Source organism: Cyprinus carpio, chromosome B18 (assembly GCF_018340385.1).
Source record: "Cyprinus carpio isolate SPL01 chromosome B18, ASM1834038v1, whole genome shotgun sequence".
NCBI classification, from domain to species: Eukaryota; Metazoa; Chordata; class Actinopteri; order Cypriniformes; family Cyprinidae; genus Cyprinus; species Cyprinus carpio.
Genome location: NC_056614.1, coordinates 4,372,885 through 4,386,963, shown reverse-complemented (window position 1 = coordinate 4,386,963; position 14,079 = coordinate 4,372,885). Strand labels below are relative to the sequence as shown.

Here is a 14,079-nt window from a genome sequence, read left to right as displayed (position 1 = left end):
TATACTCAAAGTCCATTCTACTGTTTTGGGGGACGAGGCAATGGATGACAGCCATTTACAAGCCTGATGGCCTGAGGGTAAAAGCTGTCTCTAAGTCTTGATGTTCTAGCTTTAAAACTCCTGTACCGTTTGCCTGAAGGTGGGAGTGTGAAAAGGCTGTGCTGGGGGTGACTAATGTCTCTGATGATGTTAATAGATCTGGTCTGGTAAATGCTATCCAGTTATAGATAGTAACATCAATAATATGATTGCAGTTATTTATTTTTTGAAGTGTTTATTGTAGTATAGCTGTACTGATCTATGAATAAGAAAATTATTCTTTTCAGAAAATGAATACAGCAGTATTTAACGGAAAGGGCAACAGGAAGAGTGCAGAGAGGCTCTTCCATGTGATGACAATGAGGATGAGTTGCCTTCAGTGACTGTAACAATACATGATACAATTAAGAACAGGGATACCATGGTCCTTAAACCAGGTACTGGTAGCTTTGGCACTGTGTGCAGGTGCCAAGTGCTGTTGGAAAATGAAATCTGCATCTCCATAAAGTTGGTCAGCAGCAGGAAGCACGAAGTGCTCTTAAACTTCCTGGTATACGGCTGCGTTGACCTTGGAGCTCAGAAAACACAGTGGACCAACACCAGCAGATGACATGGCACCCCAAACCATCACTGACTGTGGAAACTTTACACTGGACCTCAAGCAACGTGGATTGTGTGCCTCTCCTCTCTTCCTCCAGACTCTGGGACACTGATATCCAAAGGAAATGCAAAATTTACTTTCATCAGACAACATAACTTTGGACCACTCAGCAGCAGTCCAGTACTTTTTGTCTTTAGCCCAGGCGAGACGCTTATGACGCTGTCTGTTGTTCAAGAGTGGCTTGACACAAGGAATGTTACAGCTGAAACCCATGTCTTGCATACGTCTGTGCGTAGTGGTTCTTGAAGCACTGACTCCAGCTGCAGTCCACTCTTTGTGAATCTCCCCCACATTTTTGAATGGGTTTTGTTTCACAATCCTCTCCAGGGTGCAGTTATCCCTACTGCTTGTACACTTTTTTTTACCACATCTTTTTCTTCCCTTCGCCTCTCTATTAATGTGCTTGGACACAGAGCTTTGTGAACAGCCAGCCTCTTTTGCAATGACCTTTTGTGTCTTGCCCTCCGTGTGCAAGGTGTCAATGGTTGTCTTTTGGACAACTGTCAAGTCAGCAGTCTTCCCCATGATTGTGTAGCCTACAGAACTAGACTGAGAGACCATTTAAAGGACTTTGCAGGTGTTTTGAGTTAATTAGCTGATTAGAGTGTGGCACCACGTGTCTTCAATATTGAACCTTTTCACAATATTCTAATTTTCTGAGTTACTGAATTTGGGATTTTCCTTAGTTGTCAGTAATAATCATCAAACTTAAAAAAAAAAAACATTTGAAATATATCAGTCTGTGATTAATAAAATAAAAAAATATAAAATTTTCAACTTAATAATTGAAATAAATAAATAAAAAAACTTTTATAATATACTAAAAATATAAGAACAACACATCTATGTAGCTAGGTTGTAATCTTCATGTCTCGGCTGTAGATGTCGCTCAACAACAGACCGGGAGCTGGAACCAGCGCTGAGCAGCTGACTAAAATAAGGAAGCCTAATGTGAGTGATTTATTTTTACGGTGCAGAAAATAAAAAGTAAGATGTAAAGGTTATTGGTTATTAAAAAAGGGTTGAGCCTTTCATTATGTCCCGTCCTGTTTTAAAAGTAACTTAACGTCAACACATCGAGGAAAGCTCGTCGAGACAATTCAAGGGTGGTCGATACACGGAGTGCCCATGCTATGGACTTTTTACTATTTTTATGATAATATATATATGAATGTATAAGTGGACGTGCCTTCCTTGTGACTCTTATTTTCTTTTTTGAGTTTGTTCTATCCACATGAGCAAATTAAGACGAATCGAAACAGTTTCTGTGTCAAGAAGCCTGCAGAAGAACAGGCAGAAGTTGTAAATGATTTACAGTGGTGACGTTCTGGTTGTGCTTACAAAAAGTCGAATTTGCGTGATGGTTATTTGTCGTGATGTTGCTTTTGTCAAAATAAGGGAATGATGCTTTTTAGGCAAACAAGTTTTTGTTGTTGTTGTTGCATTTAAAGAACTGGAAGTGTGAACGCTGAATGGTGTTTTTGTATGGAATGGTTTACACCACGTGGTGGCAGTATGTGGTCAATGTAGCAAAAGCCATTTTTCCTTAAAGACTAGATTAAAATAATTAAATAACGCCAAAAAGCAACAACATATATTCAATAAAATAATAAAATAAAATAAATTCAGAATCACATGGATAATAAGATAGCCTACATGCTAGAAGTATGCTTATATTTAGTCCTCCACCCCAAACCACAACAACAGCTTTCTATATGTTTGTTTGCTCCTCAAAACAAAGCCTGCCTTGTTCTCTTTGTATCAGTGTATTCGGGACTTTGCTTCATTGATTCCCTTTGATCCAGCTGGTACACTGGCACAGCTTCGATTAGTGCTCCTCTCTGAACAGCTGCCAGTGTTGTAGGTAAGACTCAGTTATACGGCTAATATATCATTTTTACATCTTGGTTTTTATGTGTAGTGTATGTTATTTTGAATCAGACCCATTTGATACATTAGATTCAATTTGTTCAGTGTTCTAACAAGTTTACTTCTATTGCTAACCCTTGTGAAAAAGAAGTACACTTTAGCATAATTTTAAAAAGTACTTGTTATAATAGAAGAAATAATATACTTTAAAAGAATGTACTTAAATGTAAACTGAATGTAATGCTTTTGGACATTTAATTATTGTTATTTACATTTAAATAGAAATGCATTATAGTGTAAGTTTAAATTAAATGCAGTTTATTGATATTGTAGTGCTTTCTGACTCATTTAAAAACATATTTGTAATTTCATAATTCTGTTGTCTTTTAAATGTGGTTAAAGTGGCAAATGTACTGACAAATATTCATGGTAACTAAAATATATGCATTCATACTGAAACTTGTATTTCATGTTTTAAAATACATTTGTGATTACACATGTTTAAAACATTGCACATTTAAAATAAATGTAACACTACTGTTAAAATTAAAATTAAGTACTTTACGTGTGCTTTGCTATGTTAGGTAACACATCAAAATAAGTGTACTTCAAAGTTTTATAAAAGATTATTAAACATGAGGTTAAAAGTGTTTTTTAAAATAAATGTTTAAAGTACCCCTATTAAGGGTAATGAAAGGTTCATATTTTGGTTTTGGGAGTACCCAACAACAGGTTGACATGCATGCATATAATATACATTTATTTTCACTTTACTTGCTCAAGGACTCCTAAACGTTTCGCTCAACCATTAATTTTTCCAAACTCCTCCTTTGCGTGACGCGTGGTCCAATTGGTCTATTTTCATTTCATCATGCCTGTAAAGCAGCGTTTGTGAGCGCAGTGCTGCTTTGTGTACAGCGTTACCGGGGAAACCGCTATTTTTACCGCTCCAAAAGGGCATCTAGTGGCAAAGAATGAATTTGCATTTTCATTCAGACCAATGCAAAATGACCAACAAGTGGGTGGGCAATATGCTAATGTTTCATGTTGACTTCAACAAGAAACGGCTCGGGAGTCATTTAAAAAATTACTAATTTTAATGATTCAGACTTGACTCTTTTTTTTTGAGAAACAATAAGTTTATACACAGTGCACTTTCAGATTTAAAACTTTGCATGATGTTTTCATTCAATCAGAGCTGTTACACACTGCATGAAAGATACTTTTCAAAAATCCATAATGGGACACTTTAATTTGATGTCAATACAAAGTGCACTTTTTAAAAGGGTGTAGGCCTACTTAAGTGTGTTAAATATAGTTATAAATGTGTGCTCTCTTTATACACTTAAACTGCCTTTTATTTGACTAATATCATATTGTTTGCATGTTTATTAAGTGCACATTCACTACAATTGAGCACACTTCTTTTTAGCTATATTTCAATAATTCTCACTGAACAGATTCAATCCAAGTGTGAGCATAATTACAACATTTTATATCAGATATTCTGTCATTTTTTAATAGTGTGATTCTTTCAGAGAATGTCAGCGAGACAGGGACTGAGGGCAGACTCAACCCACTTCACTTTAGATGGAGCCCCGTTTCGGATCCTTGGAGGCTCCATCCATTACTTTCGGGTCCCCAGGGCATACTGGAGAGACCGGCTGCTCAAACTCAAGGCCTGTGGTCTCAATACTCTCACCACGTAAGACCATGACAGATTTTTTCTTTTCCCCTCAAATCTCAGAGTCATATTCGTCATGTTTTGTCTGTCAGGTACGTGCCGTGGAATCTTCATGAACCAGAAAGAGGAGTTTATCTTTTTCAGGAGGAGCTGGATCTGGAGTAAGTGATGTTGGTTTGTTTATTTATTTATATGAAATTTATTAATGATATCTTATTAATGAGATCTTAACTATACTATAAGAAGAAGAGTTGTACATGTGCGGAGGAAAATATTAGTAGGAAAATGCATCTAAGAGATGCTAGAGGTTGCCTGTGTTCTGGGTGATTACTGTACCAAATCAGTCTGTGATATATTAGTTTTCATATATGACTTGTAAAAACCGCACAATCACACTAACAGTCAAACGTTTGAAATAATAATTTTTTTTTCTCTTTTTTTTATGTTTTAAAAGAAGTCTTCTATGCTCACCAAGGATGCATTTATTTGGTCAAAATACAGTAAAACAGTAGTATTGTGAAATATTATTACAATTTTAAAAGAATATATATTTTTTTACAATATGTGATTTGATAACAAAGCTGTCTTCAGTGTCACATGATCAAGAAAAAAGTTATTTTAAAGTAATATTTCAAAATATTACTGTTTTCAGTGTATGACTTCTGTATGAACCAAAGTGAAGTTTGCCTCAAGAATAAACATTTCATATCACATACAATTTTAACAAATGTGTTCATTAATTTATCAAAATCTTTGCGTGCTTTAAGGGCATACATTCGTCTAGCAGGGGAATTAGGTCTTTGGGTGATTCTGCGTCCCGGGCCGTACATATGTGCCGAGTGGGATTTGGGTGGGTTACCAAGGTTAGTATCTCACCTGTTATGAAAATATATATTTGTTTGTTTTCTTTAGTCTTTTTAATAAAACGTATTTAAATAAAAACTATATATATATTTTTTCTTTCCTTTTTTTAACCAGCTGGCTGCTGCAGGATAAGAAAATGAAATTAAGAACGAGCTACTCTGGTTTCACAAGTGCTGTGAACTCGTACTTTGATAAACTCATTCCGAGAATCACACCTCTCCAGGTCAAATATGTGTTATTTTTGTTTTGTTTCGTTTGAGTGTTTATTTGGTTGGTTTTGGTCTTGAATTTGTCTCCACTGCTCTCCCTGCAGTATAAGAATGGAGGCCCTATCATTGCTGTTCAAGTAGAGAATGAATATGGTTCATATGCAAAGGATGAGCGATACATGTCATTCATTAAAGAGGTATGGTATGAAATTAAATCATCATTTACTCTGCATTATGGTGAGCCAATTCTCTTATACCTACAGAGTTTGTTCTCAAACTCAACAGGCGTTACTGTCCCGGGGAATCTCTGAGCTTCTCCTCACATCAGACAACAATGACGGGCTGAAGTGTGGAGGGGTAGATGGAGGTACAGTAGCATTCATATATCCATTCATAAATTTAGTGTCCTCACTGCTAGTTAAAGGGATACTCCACCCCAGTATGAAAATTTTGTCATTAATCACTTAACCCCATGTCGTTTCAAACCTGTAAAAGCTCCGTTCGTCTCCAGAGCACAATTTAAGATATTTTGGATGAAAACCGGGAGGCCTGTGACTGTCCCATAGACTGCCAAATAAATAACAGTGTCAAGGGCCATAAAATGTCTTCAAAATACCCCAACAACAATCAAACTGCCAAAACATGTGTAATCTGGGTTATATGAAGCGACGGGAACACTTTTTGTAAGTGAAGAAAACAAAAATAACGACTTTATTCAATAATTCCTTTGTCAGCAGTCTCCTCTGTGACTCTCCATATCACTGTATGCTGAGTATGCTCTTCTGTGTCATCCGCACCACAAGGATGTGCTGTTTTTTTTTTTTTCAAATCAAAGCTAAATACACATAGAAACAGTGCATCCTTGTGGCGCAGCTGATACAGAAGAGCATACGCAGCATATGGAATTGTGTTCCGAAGACAAACTGGGCATTTACGGGTTTGAAACGACATGGGGGTAAGTGATTAAAGAAAAGATTTTCATTTTGGGGTGGAGTATCCCTTTAATAATGTGATAACTCAAAAGCATTTTGCACAAGTGAAATAATTCAATTGTGTTTACACTACTGTTCAAAAATTCAACGATTTTTTTTAAATGTTTTTGAAAAAAGTCTCCTCTGCCGGCTAAGGCTGCATTATTTGATCAAAAATACAGTAAAAACAATAATATTGTCAAATATTATTACAATTTAGTGTTTTCTCATTTAATATATTTTTCAATGTAATTTATTCTTAGCCGCCGTTACTTCAGTCTTGAGTCACATAATTCTTCAAAAATGTTAATATTTAAAATTTTAAAATTTTAAAAATTTATGCTGATTTGGTGCTCAGGAAACATTTACATTACATTTACATTTTAGTCATTTAGCAAACGCTTTTATCCAAAGCGACTTACAAATGAGGACAATGAAAGCAATCAAAAACAACAAAAGAGCAATGATATATAAGTGCTATAACAAGTCTCAGTTAGCTTAAACGCACTACACGTAGCAAGGGGTTTTCAATAATATAATAAATAAAAAGAAAACAGAATAGAAAAAGAATAGAGCAAGCTAGTGTTAGAGGTCTTTTTTATAATTGTATAATAAATGAAAAGAAAATAGAATACAAAAAGATTAGAAAGGTAGTTAGTTTTTTTTTTTTTTTTAATAGAATTAGAATAGTGAGTGCAAAAGTTAGAGGGTCAAATAAAGATGGAAGAGATGTGTTTTAAGCCGATTCTTGAAGATGGCTAAGGACTCAGCTGCTCAGATTGAGTTGGGCAGGTCATTTCACCAGGAGGGAACAGTTCATGTAAAAGTCCGTAAAAGTGACTTTGTGCTTCTTTGGGATGGCACAATCAAGTTATGTTCACTTGCAGAACGCAAGCTTCTAGAGGGCACATAAGTCTGAAGTAATGAATTTAGGTAAAGGGGTGCAGAGCCAGTGGTGGTTTTGTATGCAAACATCAATGCCTTGAATTTTATGCGAGCAGCTATTGGTAGCCAGTGCAAATGTGGAAACATTTCTTATTATTGCCAATGTTGAAAACAGTTGTGTAAAAGATGATACACTTTTTATAAATAGAAAGTATTACATTATTTAAAAATATATATATATTACTAATCTCGAACTTTTGAACATTAGTGTAGGAAAGTAAAGTTCTTTTTTACCATAGATTATATCTGATTGTCATCTCCTTTAAAAGTCTTGCAGACAGTGAATCTACAGAAACTGACGTTTGGTGATGTGCAGCATTTAGCAGAATTGCAGGTCAGTAAAAATTTTAGAATGTTTTCAAATTTGTCCGTATTTACAATTGTAATTAACAATTTATTTTGTTAAATGACTACAGTGTTAAAATGCCAACAGATCAAATATCTACTAAATCTGCGATATATCCTGCAGCTCTTATACTGTACTTTTCTGAAGATGAAGTATGATTAAGAAATATGGTTTAAAACAAGGAAATAATAAACTATACATAAATGCAGCCTGCAACATATAGACAGCACAAAACAGATTTGAACATTTTCTTCGCTCCAGCCACAGAAGCCGCTGATGGTGATGGAATACTGGTCTGGCTGGTTTGATGTCTGGGGGGAACCTCATCATGTTTTCTCTGCGCCAGGTAAAGAATCTGCCTCATCGTGCCTCAAAGTGACACAGATGAACAGACCAGATCTTGCATCTAAGCTTACTTTTTGCATAACACAATGCCATTATATATATACCTGTATGAATGTATGAAAAACAATCCATTTGGCTTGCATGATCCTTTTCCTTTTGTCAGTATGTATTCTAATGTCTGATAAATTCTCTCTGCTTTGACATGTATTGTGTCTGGATCTCTTCTGTTATGACAGAAATGATCTCTATAGTGCGAGAGCTTCTGGATCGTGGCATCTCCATCAATTTCTACATGTTTCATGGAGGAACCAGCTTTGGATTCATGAACGGAGCTGTTGACTTGGGAACCTACAAACCACAGACGAGCAGCTACGGTTCAGTAGTTTTAATATTCATGACCACTGAGACAATGTATACTACCATTCAAAAGTTTGTAGTCACTAATACTACAAAAAAGTTAATTTTTTTTTAATTAATTTTTTATTAATTCTTTTATTCAGCAAGGATGCATTAAATTGATTAAAAGTGATTTATGTTTATACATACAAAAGTTTTGTATTTCAAATAAATGCTGTTCTAGAACTTCCTATTAATCAAAGAATCCCGGCAAAGTAATAAGCAGCTATGTTTCATCATTGATAATAATCAGAAATGTTTCTTGAGCATCAAATCAGCATCTTAGAATGATTTCTGAAGGATCATGTGACACTGAAGACTGGAGTAATGATGCTGAAAATTCAGCTTTGCATCAGAGGAATGCATTACAAAATATATTAAAACAGAAAAAAGTTGTTTTAAGTAATAATCACAGTATTACTCATTGTGATCAAACAAATGCAGCATAAAAACAATAAAAAAATATTTTTTTAACGGTAGTGTATGTGTGCTTTTACTCTTTTGGCACTTAAACATCGCCCCCTCTTCATCTCTCTTAGATTATGATGCTCCACTGACTGAAAGCGGTGATTATACAACCAAGTATCATCTCTTGAGGAGCCTGCTGAGCACCTACAGCAGTATGTTTCTACAATGTTGTCCCTGATTACAGAATCTGATATTTTAAAAATGCATTAATGGAGCTGAAGCTCTCTGTACCTCTGTCCTTGTCTCTTCACATCTGTCTGTCTGTATTTGTGACAGATGAGCCGATATCAGAGCCGCCAGCTGTGCAGAGCAGAAGAGCATATGAGCCGTTGGCAGTTACTCATTATATTTCACTATGGGAGAGTCTTCAATGTGCAGAAACAGTAAGAACAGTGTATCACACTATTACATTTTTTTTATGCACTTCTTTTCTTTCCTCAAAAATGGAACACAAATGAAGATTTTTGTTCAAAAATTCTCTCATCATTTTGTCTGTCCATCGAAAGTACACATAACCACCATTTTTGAAGCTTTCAAAAGTTCATAAAGACATTGTAAAAGTATAGATCGAGCAGTCAAGTCTTCTGAAGTGAAACAATCACTTTATATGATGAGCAGATATTAATTAGGCTTTTATTCACATGTAAGCATTGATCAACATGGGCTCACCAAATATTGTAAACAAGCTCAACAGTGTTTGCTTGACTTGTGAGAATAAACCTCATTTTTTGTTTAGCATCAAACATACACATTCCAGCTTCCGTATAATCAATACCGACCTAGTATACATGCTTTTATCAATAAATATCCTTTTTTACTAGAAAATATGTCACATTAGGGAAGAATAATGGGTTTGCAAATACTACTTCATGTTGAAAGGGAGAACACATTTGGCAAGATATGTTCCCAAAATGACCAAAAACCATTTATCCAATAGCTTTTCAGAGCTGATGATCCCGTCAACATGGAGTGCCTCCCTGCAAACCACAACAATGGTCAGTCCTATGGATACACACTCTATCAGACTGACATTTATTCAGGTGGAGATCTCAACTCAAGGAACCATGTTCGTGACAGAGCTCTAGTAAGACCTTTTCCAGATCAATCCTGGCCTCCATAAAGGCTATTGATGACAATAAACAACCAGTTAATTTAAGGAAAGAATTCTAATTCTTTTTTTATTTGAGTGTTTATCGACAGAGAACTCATTGGTGTTTTAGACTACAGAACACAGAAAGTTAAAATATCTCAAAGTAAGGTAAGTATGATACATTGTTGGTTTATTAAGGTTTTACATAAGGGTAATTAAACTAAACATGCCAAACAAAAACCTCAAACTAAAACTAGATTTGAGTAGTTTGAAAACTACTTATTGCATGATAATAATACAATTAAAAAATATGTTTTTGAACACATTTTCTGTCTTTGATTTGCAACGTTCTTTTTCTGAATAGATTAATATTGTACTAATCTTGTACTAATTATATTTTATGTTTAATTGTGCATTTTCCTAATTTCTGTTCACAGAGTGAGAGGACTTTGAGTTTGCTTGTTGAGAACTGTGGACGAGTGAACTATGGTCCAGCTCTAGACAACCAACAGAAAGGTGTAGTAAAAGTGTAGTAAAAATGATCAAATACTGTCATGGTTTAATTGCATCTCACTATACTGTAATAATAGATATGAGCAGGAGTATAGTGACCATAACAGCATGCTCATTCATTTTTATTTTGATCCATGCAGGGCTTGTTGGTGATATAACTCTGGACAATGTACCTCTAAAAAAGTTCACCATGCACTGTTTGGATATGAAGACCAGTTTCATTAACAGGTTCATTCGGAGTATTTTTCACTGTGTTGTGTATCTATAGTGCTATACTGGTTCGGGTAACTTCAGCTGCAGGAGATACTGGCATAACTGGTTTATCTGGGGGTTAAGAACTGGTGTTTTAAAAGCACAGGACAAAACAAAATAATTCACCCAAAAATGAAAATACAGTTTACTCGTCCTCGCCATTTGGAACAGATTTGGAGAAATGACATAATTTACATCATGAGCATTATATCATTTATTCACCAATGGATGCTCTGCAGTGAATGGGTGCCATCAGAATAAGAGTCCAAACAGCTGATAAAAACATCACAATAATCCACAAGGCATGCACACCACTCCAGTCCACCAGTTAATGTCTTGTTAAATGAAAAACTGTGTGTTTGTGAGAAACAAATCCACCATTAAGGCATTTTAACTTTAAACTGTCCATAATCCATGATAAGACTTCCACCAGTGAAAAAGTCCATCCTCTGTTGTCCTCTCACATCAAAATCCACCCAAATATATCTTTTTTCAGAACTGATTTGGACTGTTTTTGCTCGTAAACAGTGCTTAATCATTTATAATCATATTTCTCTCCTGAAACGATATTATGGTTTTAGCTGGAAGCAACATTTTCAAGTTAAAAATCTTTGGATTTGTTTATTACAAACTCACAGTTTGTGGATTATATACGTTATTTGTGGATTATCATGATGCTTTTATCAGCTGTTTTGACTCTCATTCTGACGCCACCCATTCACTGCAGAGGATCCAATGGTGAGGAAGTGTGTAATGCTATATTTCTTCGAATGTGTTCTGATGAAGAAACAAACTCTCCATATTCCTTAAATCTCTTCATTTTTCTTAGACTGCAGTCTCAGAAATGGACGTCTGTTGGTACGAAGCCCACCTACCCTGCGTTTTTCAGAGGATCCCTGGTAGTGGATCAGCCCACAGATACTTTTTTGAAGCTGCCAGTGAGTATTCAGCACATTTCTAGGCGTTTTATTTCCGTTTGCTCACATTTGCTTTTCTTCCTTGACTGACATGTTTGCTCGTAGCCTTAGAACACAGAAGACACAGAATCTGTTCTGTATTGTTGGCAGAATTGGAGTAAAGGAGTGGTTTTTGTGAACGGGCAAAATCTTGGACGCCACTGGTCAGTTGGTCCTCAGAAAGCCCTCTATCTTCCTGGTCCCTGGCTCAGGAGTGGAGATAATGAGGTAAATGACTGCATGTAAATATCTAAATATGTAGTGAAGTATGACAAAAGCCGTCATTTATGTCTAAACTGTTCTAGACCATTTATTCTGCATTAATCAATACAAATTCTGTGTCTTCCTTTAAATCCTTTCCTTTTGTCTTCCTTTCGATCTTTTAGATTGTTGTTTTTGAGGAACTCAAAGCTGCGGAAACAGTCCATTTTGCTGAAAATCTAGAATACGGCAAGACAGTCGACGTATCTACACAACTGTTTTGCACCCTCATATGAAACACACCTGCGGCTTTACAATGAATCTCAGGCTTATATCCATCAAAACAGATCTGAACTTAAATTACTTAAAGCAAGACATCACAAGTGAAGAGTACAGATTTAGCAAAAGACTTCCCCATTTGGTTAATCGTATCAAATAAAGACAGCTGTTTTGTATTACAGGTTTTCTGAACTATGTTTGTATATGCACATGAGACATTATCGGATTAAATATGTACTAATTTGCAAATATTTCCAGAATAGTAGTCTTAATACTAGATAAAGCCAGATTTTGGATATCTCTTTCTATAATTCCATGCATCAGAAAATACTGTCAAAAGCCAGAAAAAAAGGCAATTTGAGCTTAATACTTTTAACTTATATACAAAAAAAAAACCCTCTGTAAAACCCCTCAGAATTTAAAGGGTTAGTTCACCCAAATTGAAAATTTGCCCATTAATTACTCACCCTCATGTCATTCCAAACCCATCTTCAGAACACAAGTTAAGATATTTTTGATGAAATCAAAAAATAAACACACATAACACATGAAATGTTATATTTAAAGGGCAGAATTTGATTCCGTTCAGGAGAAAAAAAATCATAGCCTTTAAACAGAGTGCTAAAATTTAAACTACAGACAGAGTAAAGATAATCTGTAAAAAAAAAAAAAATAAAAAAACTGACCATTGCATGAAAAAATATAATTATCTTGTCTTATAAAATTCTACCTGTATCACCTGTATTAACTTATCATGAATCATATAAATAAGCACAACTATATTACATGCAACAGGATTCTTTAAAATAAAAGAGCATGCTAGACATAATACACTGCCGTAAGAGTGCTGATTTGCTTTGTTATATCACTCTTAACTGTTAAGACAACAGTCAGAGACACATTCCACTAACTGATGCTAGGACACGCTATGACTGAGGAGACCTGTTCTTTTCAAAGTATGTTTTTGGTGACGATTATGAAAGTGTGCTTGCATTTAATCAAATGTTTTCATATGATCAAGAGGGGGCAATGAAGGATCTCACACATTCATTTGTGGTGTGTTTTACTTTCTTTTTTTTTTTTACTAATTTATTCCTCTTTCACTGATAACCATTTATCATTTAACAATTTATTATTGCATTTAATCATATTATTATTTCTAATAATAATTTTAACCATTTATATACCCATTTTATTGATTCATTTATATTACATATACATATTAATATTTTTTCCATTGTTGTTTAGTCTTATGGTTGTGTGGTTTTATGAGATATTTGTCTTCACAAGTAAAAAGATTGACTCCATTTCAAGGCTTTAATGTTTGTGAAGCAGTAATTTTTCTATTGCTTGTGGTATAGTAACACTTGATGGATTTGTGCTGAGCATTGAAATATATAAAACTAAGATTATTCAATAAACGGCTCCTTTTTTATCATCACTGTCTCCTGCTTCTGCCCTTCTTTGGCTTTGCTCAGTCAACTTCTTGGATGATAGAAGACTGTTAATACTGTTAACGGGTTTTGGATATTAGACAACTTTGCTGACTAGTAAAAAACAGATATTTTCTGACAGGATCTGGTGCCGGATCTTATATTTCTGGCGTGGAGGCAAAGAGATTTAAATCAAAATACCGCATTATTAACTTATCTGTTTAACAACCTTATTTTGACTGCCGAGTAGTTGTTCAAAAAGTCTTATATCAAATATAATTTGAGTAAAAGTTCACTTAAGTGGACATTTTGCTGACATTTTACAAGTTTACACTACATAGCATGAGTAAGTCTGTTTCTATAAACTATGAAGATTAAAAAGTTCCTGTTAAAACGTTTTATTTTATTCTTTATTACTACAGATGGCTGTGTAGCCTGCAGTACATGTCTAAAGGTGATACCCCTGTTAGGCAGCTCTCCATGTTCAGTTCTTTTGTTCGGATAGTATTAGAGCAAAGGTCATACAGTGTCACCTACATTGACTGTTGTAGGTGTTGT

At 35.0% G+C, this 14,079-nt stretch overlaps 1 protein-coding gene across 4 annotated transcripts; it reads left to right on the top strand.

Moving 5' to 3' along the window:
- Positions 1 to 58: 58 nt before the first annotated feature.
- On the top strand, positions 59 to 13,526 carry glb1l2 (galactosidase beta 1 like 2). Of its 4 annotated transcripts, none has more exons than XM_042743553.1 (20): positions 59 to 77; positions 2,466 to 2,564; positions 4,108 to 4,274; positions 4,346 to 4,414; positions 5,021 to 5,116; positions 5,232 to 5,340; positions 5,431 to 5,523; positions 5,612 to 5,693; positions 7,512 to 7,576; positions 7,850 to 7,934; positions 8,170 to 8,307; positions 8,869 to 8,949; positions 9,074 to 9,180; positions 9,735 to 9,880; positions 9,983 to 10,055; positions 10,325 to 10,403; positions 10,541 to 10,628; positions 11,482 to 11,590; positions 11,720 to 11,836; positions 11,995 to 13,526. In XM_042743553.1, exons 3-20 carry the CDS (start codon positions 4,111 to 4,113, stop codon positions 12,103 to 12,105), a joined length of 1,812 nt encoding a protein of 603 aa, XP_042599487.1. In that variant the 5' UTR covers positions 59 to 77; positions 2,466 to 2,564; positions 4,108 to 4,110; the 3' UTR covers positions 12,106 to 13,526. The 4 variants fall into 4 exon arrangements, with proteins under 4 accessions (XP_042599487.1, XP_042599489.1, XP_042599486.1 ...); XM_042743555.1 differs by lacking the exon at positions 59 to 77 and adding an exon at positions 1,554 to 1,651 and having other exon boundaries at positions 4,346 to 4,408; XM_042743552.1 differs by lacking the exon at positions 59 to 77 and adding an exon at positions 1,554 to 1,651.
- Positions 13,527 to 14,079: the final 553 nt, after the last annotated feature.